The sequence below is a fragment of the Ovis canadensis genome, chromosome 4, assembly GCF_042477335.2.
Source record: "Ovis canadensis isolate MfBH-ARS-UI-01 breed Bighorn chromosome 4, ARS-UI_OviCan_v2, whole genome shotgun sequence".
NCBI classification, from domain to species: Eukaryota; Metazoa; Chordata; class Mammalia; order Artiodactyla; family Bovidae; genus Ovis; species Ovis canadensis.
This window is the reverse complement of record NC_091248.1, coordinates 55,033,923-55,055,550: the sequence shown is the minus strand read 5'-3', so window position 1 is coordinate 55,055,550 and position 21,628 is coordinate 55,033,923. Positions and strand designations below refer to the sequence as shown.

The 21,628-nt window shown below is 36.9% G+C and overlaps 1 protein-coding gene across 4 annotated transcripts in view; it reads left to right on the top strand.

Annotated features, from left to right (window-relative positions):
• LOC138439239 (platelet glycoprotein 4-like) overlaps positions 1-21,628 on the top strand; it is a 72,221-nt gene that overhangs the window by 34,489 nt on the left and 16,104 nt on the right. For all 4 annotated transcript variants that reach the window (XR_011256645.1, XM_069587778.1, XM_069587781.1 and 1 more), the window contains exons 3-7: positions 340-500; positions 8,916-9,063; positions 9,904-10,083; positions 11,737-11,828; positions 14,511-14,557. Coding sequence is in view for 3 of the 4 variants with exons in the window: in XM_069587778.1 (XP_069443879.1) it covers positions 340-500; positions 8,916-9,063; positions 9,904-10,083; positions 11,737-11,828; positions 14,511-14,557 (628 nt within the window). In the remaining variant the exon portion in view is untranslated. The remainder of the gene's footprint in view (positions 1-339; positions 501-8,915; positions 9,064-9,903; positions 10,084-11,736; positions 11,829-14,510; positions 14,558-21,628) is intronic.

The following is a 21,628-nucleotide window of genomic DNA, read 5'->3' as shown; positions in this document are numbered from 1 at the left end:
CTTTTTGGAAAAGTTTTGATAAAATTTTCTTAATAATTGTATTTTAAGCTTTCACAATACTGTCATAAGGTCACTTTAAAGCTTGCCAGTGGCTGGCCTTACAATCACCAGACATGTCTACAATATCACACAACTCTCTTTGTAAAATGTTGACTAAGAGAGACTGCTGTCTCAAGTGCTGAAAACATTTCTGTTGCAAACATGCGGCAGGTTGCCAAGGTTCTCATGCACAAGATACTTGAGATTAGTCCTTTCACTGGATAATTAAAGGTTTGCAGCTCCCACAAATGCCCATACTGACCACAAAGAAATAACCCAAAGCTGTTTTCTGTTTCACAGGAAGCTGTCCTTGAAGAAGGTACAACTGCTTTTAAAAATTGGGTTAAAATAGACACAGATGTTTATAGACAGTTTTGGATATTCGATGTACAGAATCCAGAGGAAGTGGAAGTTCACAGCAGCAAAATTAAAGTCAAGCAAAGGGGTCCTTACACATACAGGTGAGTGAGTCCCCACAATAAGTGGCACTCTTCCCTTGAGCATATGTATTTCTGAAAACGCTTTCACTTGACAACTGTTGTTTTATTGAAACATACTCGTTATTTTCTTGCCATTAATACACGTTGAAATATTTGTTTCTGCCTATTTAAAACCCTAAAGATGTAATGATGATAAGAAATACATATTTTGTTATGAGTTTACCAGCATCAATTAACTGCCATACATTTAAGAAGCTATAGGAGTTTTACTTATAACATATATTCTAAAGAACTCTAAAATCTGCATGGCAAATAGGAAAAAAATCTATCTAAAAAATGTAAAACCAGAGTATTTTTAAATCCTAAAATTGAAAGTGTGGGTTATAAGAGTGTTCTCAAAGTGTGACTGCTGGACCAGTAACATCAGCATCTCCTGGGAACTAGGAAGAAACGCTAATTCTCAGGTCCCACCTTACCAAACATATCGGATACTCTGAGTTTTGGCCAAAGTAATGAATTCAACAAATACCCTGGAGGATTTCAACACATACTCAATTTTGAGAACCTCAACATTAAACTGATTTTCAGTTTAGTTCAGTCATCCTATCGTGTCCAACTTTTTGTGACCCTGTAAATCACAGCATGCCAGGCCTCCCTGTCCATCACCAACTTCCGGAGTTCATTCAAACTCATGTCCATAGAGTCGGTAATGCCATCCAGCCATCTCATCCTCTGCCGTCCCCTTCTCCTCCTGCCCCCAATCCCTCTCAGCATCAGGGTCTTTTCCAATGAGTTGACTCTTTGCATGAGGTGGCCTAAATTGGAGTTTCAGCTTTAGCATCAGTCCTTCCAATGAACACCCAGGACTGATTTCCTTTAGGATGGACTGGTTGGATCTCCTTGCAGTCCAAGGGACTCTCAAGAGTCTTCTCCAATACCACAGTTTTTACATAACCACAAAACCTGCTAAGGATTTCTATTCAAACTATTTTCCAGCTCTTAAGGGTGTTTTTACTTATTCAATAGTTTCATTCATATAATTTACCCACTATTGAGACTAAATATCTTATATGCCTTAATAATTCAACATACTTCTGAACCAAACATTAGACTATTAGAACTAGGGGAAAATAATTAGCCAGGACATTTCAATTTTAAATTAAATAAACTGAAACCAGGGGATATGCTGTGATTTATACAAACTTGAGAATTAGTAACTCTTACACTGTTGAGTAAATTTCTCCTATCTAAATTATAGACTGTTTTTTCTAACTATCAAAGTAAGAAAAGGAGGGGCAGAGGTGCCAAAAACACTAACTTTATTGTAATATTAGGAATATACTTATGGTGCCCACATGGGAACAGAGTTAAGTCCTGCTGTATCATTTGTTACAAAAATTTTTATTGTTCCTCAAGAATAATTTCAACTAGTTATATGCCATGGTCAACTACAAAATATCACATTTTCAATAGTTTCGTCAATTCATAGTTTTACTTACTTGTTTTAGACAGTCTGTAATTACATAATTTCTTTCCTTTCCGTGCATTAATATATTTCTATATCAACAACTCACACTCAAATATAATGAAGTAGAGTAGTTGGGAGGGGATGCCTGCTGCTACAGCACGTAATGTAAGCTGTGGAGTGCCGTGGTGTTACTCTGTCCTAGCAATTATCCCCATGTGTCCTAGCTCCAGGCATATGCCTATGACTATTCACAACTCTCTCAGAGATTACCTGGTTTTCATTGTTACAGAAAAAAAATCTTACCTTCAAATAAAATTTTATCTTTTTCAGAGTCTTACAGTTCTTATGTCATTATCAAAAGCCTATGTGAATATCTGGTTTCAAAAAAAATGATGTAGCTATGATTTGTGCATTTTAAAATCTAGAATTCACATATGACCTAATAAGAATCTAAGCATAATTTTAAAAATCAGAACTCAGTGAACTGATGGCATGTAAGAAAGAATAGTTGTTAGAATTTGACAACTTACCACAATTTTTGTTTAATTTTTTGTTTGTTTTGAGAGGTTATGTTTTGACTTTTAAGGATACTAATTGTGGTATAGAAAAACACAATACTGACTCCTCTCCTAGTCCTGCTCTGATAGGTGGCAGTTAATATATATTTTATTTTTAAAGGAGCGGACCTCTCCTTCTAAGGGATAAAAGTGAAATGAGTAAGATGTAATTGATTTACTTGGAGGAGCAAAGAGGTGAGGGTTGGAAAGAGAAGTTAGTTTGCAACTAAAGTACACAAATAATAAATTTATATATATATAACAGGGAAAAGAAATGCAAAAAAGCAAAATGGCTGTCTGGGGAGGCCTTACAAATAGCTGTGAAACGAAGAGAAGTGAAAAGCAAAGGAGAAAAGGAAAGATACAAGCATCTGAATGCAGAGTTCCAAAGAACAGCAAAGAGATAAGAAAGCCTTCCTCAGCAATCAATGCAAAGAAATAGAGGAAAACAGAATGGGAAAGATAGAGATCTCTTCAAGAAAATTAGAGATACCAAGAGAGCATTTCATGCAAAGATGGGCTCGATAAAGGACAGAAATGGTATGGACCTAACAGAAGCAGAAGATATTAAGAAGAGGTGGCAAGAATACACAGAAGAACTGTACAAAAAAGACCTTTATGACCAAGATAATCACGATGGTGTGATCACTCACCTAGAGCCAGACATCCTGGAATGTAAAGTCAAGTGGGCCTTAGCAAGCATCACTACGAACAAAGCTAGTGGAGGTGATGGAATTCCAGTTGAGCTATTTCAAATCCTGAAAGATGATGCTGTGAAAGTGCTGCACTCAGTATGCCAGCAAGTTTGGAAAACTCAGCAGTGGCCACAGGACTGGAAAAGGTCAGTTTTCATTCGAATCCCAAAGAAAGGCAATGCCAAAGAATGCTCAAACTACCGCACAATTGCACTCATCTCACACACTAGTAAAGTAATGCTCAAAATTCTCCAAGCCAGTCTTCAGCAATATGTGAACCGTGAACTCCCTGATGTTCAGGCTGGTTTTAGAAAAGGCAGAGGAACCAGAGATCAAATTGCCAACATCGCTGGATCATGGAAAAACAAGAGAGTTCCAGAAAAACATCTATTTCTGCTTTATTGCCTATGCCAAAGCCTTTGACTGTGTGGATCACAATGAACTATGGAAAATTCTGAAAGAGATGGGAATACCAGACCACCTGACCTGCCTCCTGAGAAACCTGTATGCAGGTCAGGAAGCAACAGTTAAAACTAGACATGGAACAACAGACCGGTTCCAAATAGGACAAGGAACTCATCAAGGCTGTATATTGTCACCCTGCTTATTTAACTTATATGCAGACTACGTCATGAGAAATGCTGGACTGTAAGAAGCACAAGCTGGGATCAAGATTTCTGGGAGAAATATCAATCACCTCAGATATGCAGATGACACCACCCTTATGGCAGAAAGTGAAGAGGAACTAAAAGGCCTCTTGATGAAAGTGAAAGAGGAGAGTGAAAATGTTGGCTTTAAGTTCAACATTCAGAAAATGAAGATCATGGCATCTGGTCCCATCATTTCATGGGAAATAGATGGGGAAACAGTGTCAGACTTCATTTTTTTGGGCTCCAAAATCACTGCAGATGGTGACTGCAGCCATGAAATTAAAAGACGCTTACTCCTTAGAAGGAAAGTTATGACCAACCTAGATAGCATATTCAAAAGCAGAGACATTACTTTGCCAACAAAGGTCCATCTAGTCAAGGCTATGGTTCTTCCAGTGGTCATGTACAGATGTGAGAGTTGGACTGTGAAGAAAGCTGAGCACTGAAGAACTGATGCTTTTGAACTGTGGTGTTGGAGAAGACTCTTGAGAGTCCCTTGGGCTGCAAGGAGATCCAACCAGTCCATTCTAAAGGAGATCGGTCCTCGGTGTTCCTTTGGAAAGAATTCCTTTGGAAGGAATGATGCTAAAGCTGAAACTCCAGTACTTTGGCCACGTCATGTGAAGAGTTGACTCATTGGAAAAGACTCTGATGCTGGGAGGGATTGCAGGAGGAAAAGGGGACGACAGAGGATAAGATGGCTGGATGGCATCACCGACTCAATGGACATGAGTCTGAGTGAACTCCGGGAGTTGGTGATGGACAGGGAGGCCTGGCCTTTTGCAATTCATGGGGTCGCAAAGAATTGGACACCACTGAGCAACTGAACTGAACAATATTAAAGGAATTTATGATTAACTATGAGTCATTTTGCCTCAACAGGTCAATAAAACAGTTCTTAGTGTCTGTTTGCTGCTAAGTCACTTCAGTAGTGTCCGACTCTGTGAAACTCCATAGACGTCAGCCCACCTGGCTCCCCCATCCCTGACATTCTCCAGGCACAACACTGGAGTGGGCTGTCCTTTCCTTCTCCAATGCATGAAAATGAAAAGTGAAAGTGATATCACTCAGTTGTCCGACTCTTAGCGACCCCATGGACCGCAGCCTACCAGACTCTTCTATCCATGGGATTTTCCAGGCAAGAGTACTGGAATGGGGTGCCATTGCCTTCTCCATAGTGTCTGTTTAGATGCCTTAAATAATAGGAAAATGACTGGTTACATTTCAGGAAAAGCTAATAGCTTTTTCCATCAATTAAATCCTGAGTTCAGTTGAAACTGGAAGTGGAGGAAAAGTATTGTTCAGTCACTCAGTTATGTCCAACTCTTTGCGACCCCATGAACTGCAGCAAGCCAGGCTTCCCTGTCCTTCACTATCTCCCAGAGTTTGCTCAAACTCAAGTCCATTGAGTCAATGATGCCATCTCACCATCTCATCGTCTGTCGCCCCCTTCTCCTCCTGTCCTCAATCTTTCTCAGCTCAGGGGCTTTTCCAATGAGTCAGCTGTTCACGTCAGGTGGCCAAAGCATTGGAGCTTCAGCATCAGGCCTTCCAATGAGTATTCAGGGTTGATTTACTTTAGGATTGACTGGTTTGATCTCCTTGCTGTCCAAGGGACTCTTAAGAGTCTTCCAGCACCACTGTTCAAAAGCATCAATTCCTCGGCACTTGGCCTTCTTTATGGGTCCAGCTCTCACATCCGAACATGACTACTGGTAAAACCATAGCCTTGACTAGATGGACCTTTGGTGGCAAAGTAATATGTCTGTTTTCTTAATATGCTGTCTAGGTTTGTCATAGCTTTCCTTCCAAGGAGCAAGTGTCACTGTCAAGGCTGCAGTCACCTTCTGCTGTGATTTTGGAGCCCAAGAATATAGTCTGTCACTGTTTCCAGTTCTTCCCCATCTATTTCGCCATGAAGTGATGGGACCAGATGTCACGATCTTAGTTTTCTGAATGTTGAGTTTTAAGCCAGCTTTTTTTCACTATCCTCCTTCACCTTCATAAACAGGCTCTTTAGCTTCAGTTTGCTTTCTGCCATTAGGGTGGTGTCATCTGCATATCTAAGGTTATTGACATTTCTCCCGGCAATCTTAATTCTAGCTTGTGATTCATCCAGCCTAGCATTTTGCATGATGTGCTGTGATGTAAGTTAAATAAGCAAGGTGACTATACAGCCTGATGTACTCCTTTCCCAGTTTTAAACCAGTCAGTTTTTCCATGCTGGGTTTTTACTGTTGCTTCTTGACCTGCATACAGGCTTCTCAGGAGGCAAGTAAGGTGGTTTGGTATTCCCATCTTTTAAGAATTTTCCACAGTTATTTGTGATCCACAGCCAAAGGCTTTAGCGTAGTCAACGAAGCAAAAGTAGATGTTTTTTCTGGAATTCCCTTGCTTTTTGTATGATCCAACAGATGTTTGCAATTTGATATTTGGTTCCTCTACCTTTTCTAAATCCAGCTTGTACACCTGGAAGTTCTTGGTTTATATACTGTTGAAGCCTAGATTGAAGCATCTTGAGAATTACCTTGCTAGAATGTGAAATGAGTGCAATTGTGTGGTAGTTTGAACATTCTCTGACATTGCCCTTCTTTGGGATTGGAATGGAAACCAACCTTTTCCAGTGGAGAAGGATGTCCCTCCACAATCAGAAGCACAGGCTTATTTAGCTTTGGCTGCTAATGCGAAGTTGATGAAACTCTGGCAGGATGTGACATGGATCAAAGAATAAAATTATCTAGTTTGAGATCTTGCATATGTCTACTCCGATCTACACCAATTCTTTGAAGACCTGGTTAATTCCTTCAGAATATTCTCAGATCCAGTATAATTTTTTTTTAATTCCTCTGCTTTGGTAGGTGTACACAGAAACCAATCTTGGGCTAAAGTAGAGGGGAACTCCTCCCTTTGATATCATTAACCAACACTTTCTAGAACCTGTACATAGTCTAATTTTTAAACCAAAATTGAGTTATTATGTCCTCTTACACAATGGAGTATTACTCAGCCATTAAAAAGAATACATTTGAATCAGTTCCAATGAGGTGGATGACACTAGAGATTATACAGAGTGAAGTAAGCCAGAAAGAAAAACACCAATACAGTATACTAACGTATATATATGGAATTTAGAAAGATGGTAATGATAACCCTGTTTGCGAGACAGCAAAAGACACACAGATGTATAGAACAGTCTTTTGGACTCTGCGGGAAAGGGAGAGGGTGGGATGATTTGGGAGAATGGGGTTGAAACATGTATAATATCATATAAGAAACGCATCGCCAGTCCAGGTTTGATGCATGATACAGGATGCTTGGGGCTGGTGCATTGGGATGACCCAGAGATATGGTATGGGGAAGGAGGTGGGATTCAGGATGGGGAACACGTGTACCCGTGGTGGAGTCATGTTAATGTATGGCAAAACCAATTCAATATTGTAAAGTAATTAGCCTCCAATTAAAATAAATAAATTTATATTTAAAAAAAGAGTACATTTTAAACACAGACCTGTTTAAAGAATTTTTCTCTTAGTGATCGCCATCTACTGGTATAGTGTTGTAACTACAACTAAGAAAACAATCTGGGTCAAAACTATGTTGCTATTATTTCAATTATTATACATATATAAATCTTCCTGAAAATTAAAGTATTTTAACAGTAAATTTTTAATAATATGTAATCTAAGTTTAAAATATAATTTTCTAAGAGGAAATAATAATTGAGTAGTAATAGACTATCCTGGCTGCTGTTTTAGATTTTTGTATTCTGTGTCTGCAGTACTCCAAGAAGAGTGAACAAGAAAGCTTTAATGAAATTATATTAGAAATAAGATATGTATCTATATTTTTGTTAATTCACTCTTTAAAGAATATGAACCATTATTTATTCATTCTAAAATATTTACCAAGAAGTTACCATTTACCAGATACTGCTTGGGCATACAGAACACACATAATACCTATCCTACAGGAATTTACAATTTTATTATACCTGATTGAAATCAAGTCAGGTTTTCTCTGGTTTATTTTTGTTTCCACACTTCAGTTTCACGTTTTTTCAGTGTTTACCTTAGTCAGATAACAACAGGTATCTACTATAACCTCACATAATAGATGTTCAGGTAAATGATAGAGCAATGGATAACGTATACCTTATTTTATCTCACTAAATATCTTTTGCTTGCAAAAGAGTTTTCCCCATGAAACCACCCTTCATCTCTTTCCTAAAGTACCAAAGATGGTACTTTGCCTAGAGGTGTTAGAGCGAGAAGCTTAGATGTAATAAGTTTAACAATATATGGGGCAAGGATTGAGGGGAAATGATCTGTAAAGTAGAAAGTATATTTCACTAGCATCTTTAATTCTTATGAAAACATTGGAGACTATGGAAGCCAATACAGGAAAGTCTGTGCACTTTGAGCAGTCTTTCTCTTATGTGAAAACATGCTCTTACTACTCCCTTGTTTAAAACTCTTTCTTCTTCTCACCTTCAGGATAAAAGCTAAACATTTCTTTATGGGATGCAACCCTTTTAAGTCCAGATCTTACCTATTTTAATCACTTCATTTCCACCACTCTCCTTGCTCGTTAAACCAACCATATTGAAACATCTGAATTACTAAAATAACACATTTACCTAACACATGCTATTTTCTATCTCATTTTACCTAAGCTTCTATTTGTCACTTGGAACATTTAATATGGAATTGTATCCTGTCCATTATCCCCACCATAACCCCTAGCCTGAGTTTGTACCTTTTCGATGTTTTCCCACAAACCTGTGTAAACTCCTATAATGACACATATTCCTTCTCCTCTGCTATGCACACCCAAGATTCCTCTTCTCTAGTTTGCTGGAGGCTCAGCATTGGCTTATTTATCATTTTAATCCACTTGTTTACCCTAATTTCTGACATAATCTATGTACTCAATAATCGCTGCTTAAATGAATGGCATTTGAGAATTAATGTTTATTTGAACAACTATTTTGAATTTTAACTTCTGTTAAAATGAATGACATTCATTTGAAACAACGGTTTTGAGTTTTAGTTCCTCCTGTTTTTCAGAGTTCGTTATCTAGCCAAGGAAAATATAACCTACGACCCTGAGACCCACACGGTCTCTTTCCTGCAGCCCAATGGCGCCATCTTTGAACCCTCGCTATCAGTTGGAACTGAGGATGACACGTTCACCATTCTCAACCTGGCTGTAGCAGTGAGTAGACAAACCGCAAAATTACTGGTTTCGAAATCCTCTAGAACCCAACTGTAAATAACCTCATGATTAAAACTACAATTAGATATCTTTTTTTTCATTTTTATAAAAATGCTTTCTTATGCTATTATTTTGAATTACGATCATTTGGAAAGATGACAAGATCATAGAAAGATCAACTGAAGACTGATTACAAGACCATTTAGAGTGTATCATTTTAAAAAGGATTTATGGGGCTTCCCTCGTGGCTCAGTGATAAAGAATCCGCCTGATAAAGAATCCGCCTGATAATGCAGGAGACATGAGTTCAATCCCTGGTCCAGGAAGATCCCACATGCCTCAGAGCAGCTAAGCCTGTGCACCACAACTATTGAGCATGTGTTCTACAGCTGGGGAGCGCAACTACTGAGCCCACATGCCTCAGCTACTGAGGTCTGCATACCCCAGAGCCCATGCTCTGCACCAAGAGAAGCCACCACCACGAGAAGCCCACGCACCACAATCAGAGACTTGCCCTGCTCAAGGCAACTAGAGAGAAGCGTGCCCAGCAGTGAAGACTCAGCACAGCCAAAATAAATCACTCATGAAAAATATAAGTAAAATTTGTCAAAAAGTAGGACTCAACTTGAAACTCTTCTTCCTGTGGCCCACACACCACAGAGAAATGTAATCATTAAGAGATGAAATAATATACTTTTAGTCCTGGCTAGATTCGGCAGTCGTTTTAAAAATAGCTGGAAATTGTTTTATTCAGTTTAATTCTTGTATTTACATTTATTTGTTAAGAAAGTGATATTGCAGTTGGTGTCTTAAACCATGATTTTTTTTTTTTTTTTGCAGGCTGTACCACATCTCTATCCAAATTCATTTATTCAAGGAATACTCAATTCACTTATCAAAAAGTCCAAATCTTCCATGTTTCAAAACAGAACTTTGAAAGAACTACTGTGGGGCTATACGGATCCATTCTTGAATTTGGTTCCATATCCTGTTACCACTACAGTTGGTGTGTTTTATCCTGTGAGTAACAATTATAAATCTTGATACTGTTAAGACTTTTAACTGGATAAATATAATCACATTGACAATTCATAAGTTTATCATTTAGTGTGTCAACTGTGTTTCTGATCTCCGAGTACCTACTCTGAGTCCTTAAAAGTCACTTTTAAAAGTTTAAAAAGTGAATTGAATACTCAACTCACTTATCAAAAAGTCAAATTCTGATGTTTCAAAAGAGAACTTTAAAAAAAACTATATACACTAGTGGGCCTATAAGGATCCATTCTTGAATTTGGTTCCATACCCTACTGCTACAGTTGGTTCATTTTATCCTGTAACAATATAAATGTCAATATTATTAGACTTTAACCAGATTAATATAATGGCATTGGTAATTCACAGTTTTATTATTCAGTGTGTTAACCCTATTTCTTAACCCTATTAATGTATTAACCCTAATAAATATTCTCACTATTTCAAAGTTTATCTCACCTAGTTTTATCTTTCCTAGTTGGTAGGGTGGTGGGAGGGGAGTTCAGGGTTAGGAACGCATGTACACCTGTGGTGGATTCATATCAATGTATGGCAAAACCAATATAGTACTGTAAAGTAAAAAAATAAAAAAATATTAACATTTAATCAAGTTTCCATTCTTTGACAAATTGTCTAAATACTTGTCTATATAAATTGTCTAAAATTAAGTTGTAGGGTGGAAAAACTTAGAACACTTTCAATTTTGGTTTTCTGTCTATGCACAATCAAGTTGAATGCCCAGTTTTTATATGAAATGTATTCATCATACCATTCTTCCTTCTCTAGACCTCCTAAAAGTTTGTTTGAATGTAAATTTAAAAGTTACCTGAAATTCTACACAAGAAGGATAAATCAGCAATGTCATATTTTCATAGAGTTAGTTTATAAAAACATCTAAAAATGTCATGAAAGGACATATAGGAAATTTAAGAAGATGTGAACTTGGTGATGTACTTAGTTATTGTTTAATGTTTTGGGCCATGAAAAGAACCAGTTGATTACTGCATTTTAAGTTGAATATGAATTCATTTGGCACTTTATTAGATATCAGTTATATTCTTTAATTATTTTAATTGAGATGATTTTTAGGATTGCAAGGTTATATATCAACTAAATTTAAGTATAGAAGCCTTAAAGGATAATAAATTCAGTTATTATTATTTACCTAAAATACTCAATTCTTTCCTTGGCTAATTCTGTTTTTCATTTTGTGTACCTAAATTTTAGTAACCACATATTAGAGATCATAACATTGAGAAAACTTCAGGAAAGCTGTCATATTTCTCATAGGTTTTGTTAACTATCTGTTCACCTCAATATAATAGGACTAGTGATCAAAATGGCCTTTCTGGCTTAATTACAAGAGTACTGGAGTTGGATTATGTCAGCTTCTGATCGTTGTTTTCTTCCTTCATCTCAGCATCTAGCACGTATTTCTAGGTACTTTTTATATCTTGTTTTTATAAAATATTAGAAATCAGTAATTTTAAAAATTAATCACATATATTTCAAATCATATAAAATAATTGTGAACAGCCAGTGTCTGAGAAATGCAAAAGTGAATTAATTACATACTTTATAATTTGGAAAGCATGGCTTGTTTTAGAAGTAATTTTTTCTTGTTTGTATTTATTTCTTCAGTACAACAACACTGCAGATGGAGTTTATAAAGTTTTCAATGGAAAAGATGACATAAGCAAAGTTGCCATAATTGACACATATAAAGGCAAAAAGTAAGTATACAGGCAAAGTGAGGTATGTGTGCGTGTGTGTGTGTGTGTGTGTGTGTGTGTGTGTGTGTGACTAGGATGCTTTAAGGCAGGCAAGAAACTTATTTACCGACTGGTAAGGCACAGGCACCAATCTATAGAACAAAGTTGCCTGTATCTCAGCCCTTAGAAACTCCTGGTCTACTAGGCATTAACCTTTTAGTTGTGATGACTGGTCACACCAGTACATAGCTGCTGAATATCAGCCCTACTGGAGGGTTCACCTTTATGAACAGGTGTCTTACATATAGAAATCTAAAGGGGCTGCTTTTATCTGTGTTGCATAATCAGAGTTTTCATGCACACTTCAATTACATAACAGCAAATTAAAAGGAAGAATATCATTATGTCAACTCATCATCCAGGAGCTAGGAAAATATACTTTTTTTTTATACTGAGCACAAAATAAAAATATTGTTCATTCCAGTGACATGACTAAACAGGTCTATAAAGACGGAAGCTTAATGAATCCATGCCACAACTTTTATGACTTTCCCCTTCCAAATGTTCTTAAAATAACTCAGCTTTTTAAAAAAGCCTATCATTATAAAAATGGAATTATTATTTCCTGTTTAAAACTGACATATTGAACTTGAAAATAAAGAGCACATATTCTGTGAAGTAGTAGTAAAATGAGATATGTTCACATGGCCACAATTTTCTACTTTTCTCTAACTCCTGCTGCTTATCTGGAGTACGTCTAATCTGTCGTATGTCTAAAATAGGATAGAACCCCAATAAATACCAAGGAAAAAAAGACTTTTCTCCTCAAAGTTAAAATGAGTTTTAGATCAGTGATTTCATGACAAAGAATAATCAAAATCAAGAGATGAAACATTTTTATTAAGCAAGCATTACCTCACACTGACTTCCTATCTAAAATTTGTGTAAAACAGTTAAATAGTTACTCATATTCCTTGTTCATCTACAGAGTCCATAGTCACATTTTTTTTAATTTATTTATTTTTATTTTTAGTTTTTTATTTTTTACATTTTAAAATCTTTAATTCTTACATGCATTCCCAAACATGAACCCCCCTCCCACCTCCCTCCCCATAACATCTTTCTGGGTCATCCCCATGCACCAGCCCCAAGCATGCTGCATCCTGCGTCAGACATAGACTGGCGATTCAATTCACATGATAGTATACATGTTAGAATGTCATTCTCCCAAATCATCCCACCCTCTCCCTCTCCCTCTGAGTCCAAAAGTCCGTTATACACATCTGTGTCTCTTTCCCTGTCTTGCATACAGGGTCGTCATTGCCATCTTCCTAAATTCCATATATATGTGTTAGTATACTGTATTGGTGTTTTTCTTTCTGGCTTACTTCACTCTGTATAATCGGCTCCAGGTTCATCCATCTCATCAGAACTGATTCAAATGAATTCTTTTTTACAGCTGAGTAATACTCCATTGTGTATATCTAATGGAGGGAAAAAACACATCTAAATGCTCATTTCATGGGATATCATATCAGTGTTCATATATTGAGTACAGTGAGCATTTCTTTAATTTCAATATTACAGAGAGGTTTTGAGGAGTTACTGAGTGCTCCTAATTGGAATAAGAATTTCACATGAGTTTAAGGTTAAGATAAGGTTAATTTAACTGACCATGGCAAGACTGAGCATGATTGACAGCTTATTGTGTTTCAAATAGAAGCAACAGCTTGCCTTGACATGTTATGTATGATATGTTAGGAGGGTGAAAAACCCATTTTCTATCACCAAAAAGTGGCCGAGACTACAGAGAAACAATCACTACCATTGTTTGTATTGTTTCCAGTTATATGTATATGTATATTTCATGAAAATACCAGAGTATAAATTAATAAACTCCATTCTAGTTTAATGTCAATTCATGCAAAGTTAAAAGAGGGGAAAAGTATAAATTGATTATTTACATTTCCGGTCACTTCTGATCAAACATCTGCTTCTTTGCTCCTCCACACTCCCCTCTTTTCCCTCATACTGAGTTTACATCAGTTACCTACTTAATATTTTCCTCCTATTCAGTTGAACACTCAATATGCTATGCAATAATCCACTTCTCCCACCGGAACACAGAAATTTAATTCTAAACAGAGATCTAAATTTCTAATAAATATTTCTCAAAAAATGTTTAAGAACTCGGTCTGCTCCAAGTTGTTCCTAACAAAATTTATTAGTTTTTATTTTATAATCTGGCCACTTTATGGTATCAGGCACTTCATTTACCTCAGCAAGATGAAAACTTCTAACAAAACATAGACCAAATGATTTAGAATATTTCTTAAATTTAGTATCTGTCACAACTGGTCTCATCAATGTTTATTACTTTAGCAGAAGTAAGGCTTTCCCAGTGGCTCAGTGGGTAAAGAATCCACCTGCAATGTAGGAAACTCTCTGTAATGCAGGAGACCCAAGTTCAAGCCCTGGGTCAGGAAGATTGCCAGGAGAAGGATACTGGCAAGTCACTCCAGTATTCCTGCCTGGAAAATCCCATGGACAAAAGAGCCTGGTGGGCTACAGACTCCTGTAAGAGTCAGACACAACTTCACAACTAAACCATCCCCCCACCACCACTTGAACCATAAAAGACCAATTAATGTGAGATGGTGCTCTTGGAATGCGAATGTTCATTTCCTTTTTTTTTCCCCTAAGGCATCTCTCCTATTGGGCAAGTTATTGTGACATGATTAATGGTACAGGTAAGGGTATTTGTTTTGTGATAATACCACAATGAAACCCCCTCCTTTCTCCCACAAATCTACCATCATACCCACGATAATCTGGATAGGTATGCTTTTACCTATCTTTGTATTCCTACGACATAATTCAGAGTCTCAATTCCTATATAGGCTTCAGTTCAGTTCAGTCACTCAGTTGTGTCCGACTCTTTGCAACCCGATGAGTTACAGCACGCCAGGCCTCCCTGTCCATCACCAACTGCCGGAGTTCACTCAGACTCATGTCCATCGAGTTGGTGATGCCATCCAGCCATCTCATCCTCTGTCGTCCCCTTCTCCTCCTGCCCCCAATCCCTCCCAGCATCAGAGTCTTTTCCAATGAGTCAACTCTTCTCATGAGGTGGCCAAAGTACTGGAGTTTCAGGTTTAGCATCATTCCTTCCAAAGAAATCCCAGGGCTGATCTCTTTCAGAATGGACTGGTTGGATCTCCTTGCAGTCCGGGGGACTCTCATGAGTCTTCTCTAATACCACAGTTCAAAAGCATCAATTCTTCGGTGCTCAGCTTTCTTCACAGTCCAACTCTCACATCCATACATGACTACTGGAAAAACCATAGCCTTGACTAGACGGACCTTTGTTGGCAAAGTAATAGTAACTACCTAATTTGATGGAATGTCTCAAGATTAACCACTAAGGATAAACCATTACTGCATTCCTAGGGAAATGTTTGCTTTGTAAAGACTAATTAACTGACTTACTGGTCACAGAAGTAAAGAGGTTAGTAGTTACTGTTCACATCTATTGTACATACTGTGTAGATAATAATTTAAGAGTGAAAGAATTTAACAATCAACATAATTATAAAAGGTAAAACATATATCCAAATGGAGGTTTCAATATGAAGAAGAATCAATAACCTTGCAAGGGGAGCCATCTATTTTGAATAAGATGATCATAATTACGGAGAAAAGAACAACAGTAGCAAAAAAATAAGGTTATATATGTGTTAACCAATACATACCTGTACTGGATATTGTTACCAACCATGATAAAACATGCAAAAATGAAATTCTAAACTAGAGTTGGGAAGAAATCATGAAGTTAAAAGTATCTAAGAGAAAAACAGAAGTAAAAATACTAGGAGTAGAGGTATATTGGGCAGACCAAGGACTCTGATGGATTCTCTTTGAGACAGATTGTTGGTTACACACTAGGAAAAGAGTGTAAAGAAACAGAAAACATTCCAATGTTGTTAGCATGATAGAAGTACTTACTATACCTTCTCCAATAAGCTTAAAGAGGTATAAAATTGAAATATTGATTTACACTTGAATGTATTTAAAAAAGGGGGTCCTGTTAGTATGCACAATCCTGGGGTTATGACACACGGTAACTGCTGGTATCATTATGACAGAATCTTTGATGATATTTAAAGCTTTTCAATGTATTATTTTCCTTTCATGTTTAAGGTGTTGGGAAGGCAGTTGTAGGCAATGCCCATTCAGAGACCCATCTGGGCATTTAAGCTAATCTTCAATAGCCCATTATCTTAAAGGCAGGATTGAGTTTACTGATTTTCTGTTATAAGTGAAATATAAGAAGATTCCAAAGTTAGTGCTGTTACTAGAAAAAGAATGTGGTATTCATAATTGAAGGCTAGGTCTTACTGTTTTGAACAAACACATTCAGCAGCGGCTCATTTTGCTGATACTCATTTGTGGAGTAAATGGAGGAAATTATCTAGTTATTTCTTCTTATATTCAATGTGTGCCATGGATAATAACCATTGTAGGGGTTCAGTAAACTCAACAAATGCTTTTTATGTTTTGATGTATACAATTTCAAACTATTTGCATGAAATCCTGCTTAGAGAGAGAACTTCAAAAAATGATTTTAAAAATGTTAATCAGCCATAAGGGTAGGTGAATGAATCCACAATCAAAAGTAAGAACAACATTTACCAAAAGGACGTGTAAAGGAACCTCAAAGTAAGGAAATTTCCACTCTACTGATTGTTTTTCTACCCTATCATAGTTGTAACAACAGGTGATTTGGCCATTAAAAAAAAAAAAAAAGCCTCATTTATTTTTAAACAGTGGGAAAATCTGATACAAAACTGAATACCAATGAATGTGGACAGTATACAGACTTGTTGAATAAGGTAGCAGCTAGTCACCTGTCCATATTAAGTACCTGAAATAGGGTTAGTACAAACCAAAATGTGCCATAGGTACACATGGGATTTTGTTAATTTTTTATTGATTATGTGTAAAATTATGTGATTTTGGATATACTGGGTTAAATATAACTGATACTTTTATCATTTTAAAATGTGGCTATTGGAGGATTTAAAAATTACATGTATACAAATTCCTGAATCAACTGGCCAGTAAGATGGCAAGGCAGAAGAGTTTGAGTTCATCCTTTCTTTCAAAAACACCCAAATCACAACTGATTGCTCAACAACCATCCACAACAACATCAGCAAAATGCTAGAATCATCTAAAAAAGAAAAAAGATACTCTACATCCAAAGACAAAAAACCACAAGACAGAAGGAGGGGCAAAGTCATGATCACAAAGAAACCAAATTCCATATCTGCCAGGTGGTATAATTATTTTCCACAAACTGGGAAAAAAAAAAAAACACAAACACCAGTAGTGGAAGTCTGGTGAATACCATTTCCTCCCCAAGATCTAGCCCCACCCAACATCCTATATGCTCCAGTGCTGGGGTACCTCATCCAAAACAACCAACAAGGCAGGAACACAGCCCCATCCATCAGCACACGGGCTTTCTGAGTACAGCTCTGCCCACCAAAAGGACTAGACCCAGCTCTACCTGCCAGTGGGCAGGAACAAAATCCTCCCACCAGGAAGCCTGTGCAAGCCTCTCAGATTCAGATAGTCTTATCCCAGGGGACAGACAGCAGAAGCAAAAAGAACTACAGTCCTACAGCCTACGGAAAAGAAATCACAATCACAGAAAATTAGACAAGATGAGGTTGCAGAAGAATATGTCCCAGATGATGGAGCAAGATGAAACTTGGAAGAACATCGTATTGAAATGGAGACAGGCGATCTACCCAACAAGGGACTCGGAGTAATGAAAGTGAAGATGACACAAGGTCTCATAAAAAGAGCAAGAAGATGTGAGAAATGTCTAAGAGACCTAGAAAAACAAAAGAACAGAAAGAGATGGACAATTCAGTAACTGAAATGAAAAAATCACTAGAAGCAAGCGACAGTAGAGCAACTGAGGCAGAAGAGTGGCTAAGTGAACTAAAAGAATGGTGGAAACCACTGCCGCAGAACAGAATAAAGAAAACAATAATAAAAAGAAATGAAGAGTGTCTAAAAGTCTGGGACAAAGTTAAATGCACCAATATTCACATTTATATGAGTTTCTGAAGGAAAAGAGAGAAAAATGAATGCAAATTGCCAAAATTTCCCTAACATGGGAAAGAAAAGAGTGAGTGTAGTACAGGAAGTGCAGAGAGTCTCAGGCAGGATAAACCCAAGGAGGAACATGCCAAAACACACAGTAATTAAATGGACAAATATTTAAGACAAAGAAAAACATTAAAAGCAACTAGGGTAAAACAACAAATAACATACAGGGTAACTCCCATAAGATTATCATCTGATTTCTCAGCAGAAATTCAGCAGGCCAGAAGGGAGTGGCATGATATATCCAAAGTGATGAAAGGGAAGGACCTACAACAAAGAATACCCTGTCCAAGAAGACTATCGTTCAGTTGCAACAGAGAAATCAAAAGCTTTACAGAGAACTTATTACCACCAGACCAGATCTGCAACAAATCCTAAAAGAAATTCACTACTAGAAACAAAGAAATTAAGAATGGAAAAGCTTACCGGTAAAGGCAAAAAAAGTAAGAAAGGAAATCATCTGCACAAAAATATGCTATCAAAACCAGTAACTGTGAGAATAAGGGAGCACAAATGCAAGATATTGGAAATGCACTATTAAAACATCAGCAACTTAAAAAACCTTGTTTAAGTATGGACTTCTATATCAAATCCTCATGGTAACAGCAAACTGAAAATCTACAGTAGATACACACACACAAAAAAATAAAAACAAATTCAACACTGAAGCTAGTCATCAAATAACAACAGAACAAAAGAGAAAGGGAAGAAAAAAGACCTACAGAAGCAAATCCAAAACAATAAAGAATATAGAAATAGGAAAAGATGAAAAAAAAAGAAAAAAGAAATAGGAAAAGACATTGCTAATTAGCTTAAATGTAAATGGATTAAATGCTCCAACCAAAGACAGACTAGCTAAATAGATACTTATATGACTTATATGTATACTGTCTACAGGAGATCCACTTCATATCTAAGTACACATATAAAATGAAAGTCAGAGGATGGAAAAAGGTATTCCATGCAAATGGAAGTCAGAAGAAAGCTGCAGTAGCAACATTCATCAGACAAAAAAGACTTTAAATAAAGACTTTCCCAATAGACAGAGACGGACACTACATAATGATCAAGGGATCAATCCAAGAAGAAGATGTAATAGCTACAAATGTACATGCACCCAAAATAGGAGCATCCTAATATATAAATCAAGTACTAACAGCCATAAAAAGAGAAATCACCAGTAACACAACAATACTGGGGGACTTTAACATCCCACTTTCAGCAATGGACAGATCATCCAGCAGAAGACCAAAGGAAACACAAGCCTTAAAAGAAAGACCAGATGGACTTATAGTGCACTCCATCCAAAAGCAGCAGAGTATACATTCCTTTCAAGTTCACATGGAACATTCTCCAGGATTGATCACAGGCTGGGCCACAAAGTGAGCCTTGATAAGTTTAGGAAAACTGAAATCATATCAAGAATCTTTTCTGACCACAATGCTATGAGATTAGAATTCAACTTCAAAAAAAAAAAAAAAAAAACCACTGAAAAAACACAAATGGGTTGAAGATAAACAACATGTTATCAAGAAACCAATAGATCACTGAATAAATCAAAGAATAATAATAAAAGAAAACACCTAGAGACAAATGAAAATAAAAGCATGATGATCCAGAACTTATGGGAAGAAGCAAAAGCAGCTGTAAGAATGAAGTTTACAGCAATACAATCTTATCTTAGGAAGCAATAAAATTTTCACATAAACCTAACCTTACACCTAAAGCAATAGAAAAAGAACAAACACCACCCAAAGTTAGTAGAAGAAAACAAATCATAAAAATCAGAGCAGAATCAAAAAGAAAAAAAAATAGAAAAGGTCAATAAAACTAAAAGCTGTTCTTTAAAAAGAATCAAAATGGCTAAACCTTTAGCCAGACTCATCAAGGGAAAAAAAAAGGGAGAGAGTTCAAATTAATAAAATTAGAATAAAAAAAAAACAGAAGTTACAACAAACACCACAGAAATACAAAGGATCATAAGAGACAAACACAAGCAACTGTATGTCAATGAAATGGAAAACCTGGAAGAAATGTACAAATTCTTAGAAAGGTATACGCTCCCATGAATGAATTAAGGAGAAATAGAAAATATGAACGTACCAATCACAAGTACTAAAATTGAAACTGTGCTTTAAAAACTTTTAACAAAAACTGTCCAGGACTAGCTGGCTTCTTGAGAGTGCCTTGGACTGCAAGGAGATCCAACCAGTCCATTCTGAAGGAGATCAGCCCTGGGATTTCTTTGGAAGGAATGATGCTGAAACTCCAGTACTTTGGCCACCTCATGTGAAGAGTTGACTCATTGGAAAAGACTCTGATGCTGGGAGGGATTGGGGGCAGGAGAAGGGGACGACAGAGGATGAGAGGGCTGGATGGCATCACCGACTCAATGGACATAAGTTTGGGTGAACTCTGGGAGTTGGTGATGGACAGGGAGGCCTGGCGTGCTGTGATTCACGGGATCGCAGAGTTAGACACGACTGAGTGACTGAACTGAACTGAGGTGCCTTCACAGGTGTATTCTACTAAAAACTTACAGAAGGGTTAAACCTATCCTTCTGAGACTACTGAAAAAATTGCAGTAGAAGGAATATTCTCAAACTCATTCTATGAGGATACCATCACCCTGATACCAAAACCAGACAAAGATACTACAAAAAGGGAAACCATGGGTCATTATCATTGATGAATACAGATGCAAAAAATTTCAACAAACTACTAGCAAACCAAATCAAACAATACATTAAAGGATCACACAACATGATAAGGTGGGATTTATACTATGGATACAAGGATTTTGCAATATCTGGACATCAATCTGTGTGATATATGACATCAAAGAATATTAAAGAATAAAATTATATAACCATCTCAATAGATGGTAGAAAGAGCTTTTGACAAAACTCAATATCCATTGAGATAAAAAAAAAAAACTCTAGAAAGTGGGTACAGAGGGGACCTTTCTGAACATACTAAAGGCCATTTATGACAAAAATATAGTTAGCATCATATTCAACAGTTAGAAGATAAAAGCATTTCCTCTAAGACCAGGAACAAGAAAGGATGTTGCCTCTTACTACTATTATTCAATATAGTTTTGGAAGTACTAGTCATGGCAATCAGAGAAGAAAAAGAAATAAAAGAAATCCACATTGGAAAAGAAGTAAAACTGTCATTGCTTGCAGATGACATGATACTATACACAAAGAATCCTAAAGATGCTATCAGAAAACCACTGAATTCATTTTTGAAGAGCTGTAATATAGTTGCTGAAGAAGGAAATGGCAACCCACTCCAGTATTCTTGCCAGGAGAATCCCGTGGACAGAGAAGCCTGGTGGGCTACAGTCCATGAGGTCACATAGAGACTCAACTGAGCGTCTGAGCACAGTAAAGTTGCAGGATAAGTAAATTTGTAATTATTATTACAAAATTATTACACAGAAATCTATTCCATGTCTGTACACTAACAATGAGGGTTGCAAAGAGTTGGACATGACTGAGCGACTGAACTGAACTGAAGGAAACAAAAGACCTATACTCTGAAACTGTATGATTATGAAAGAAATCAAAGACGACACAAACAGATGGAAAGATACATCACATTCTTGTATTCAAAGATCAACACTGTTAAAATGA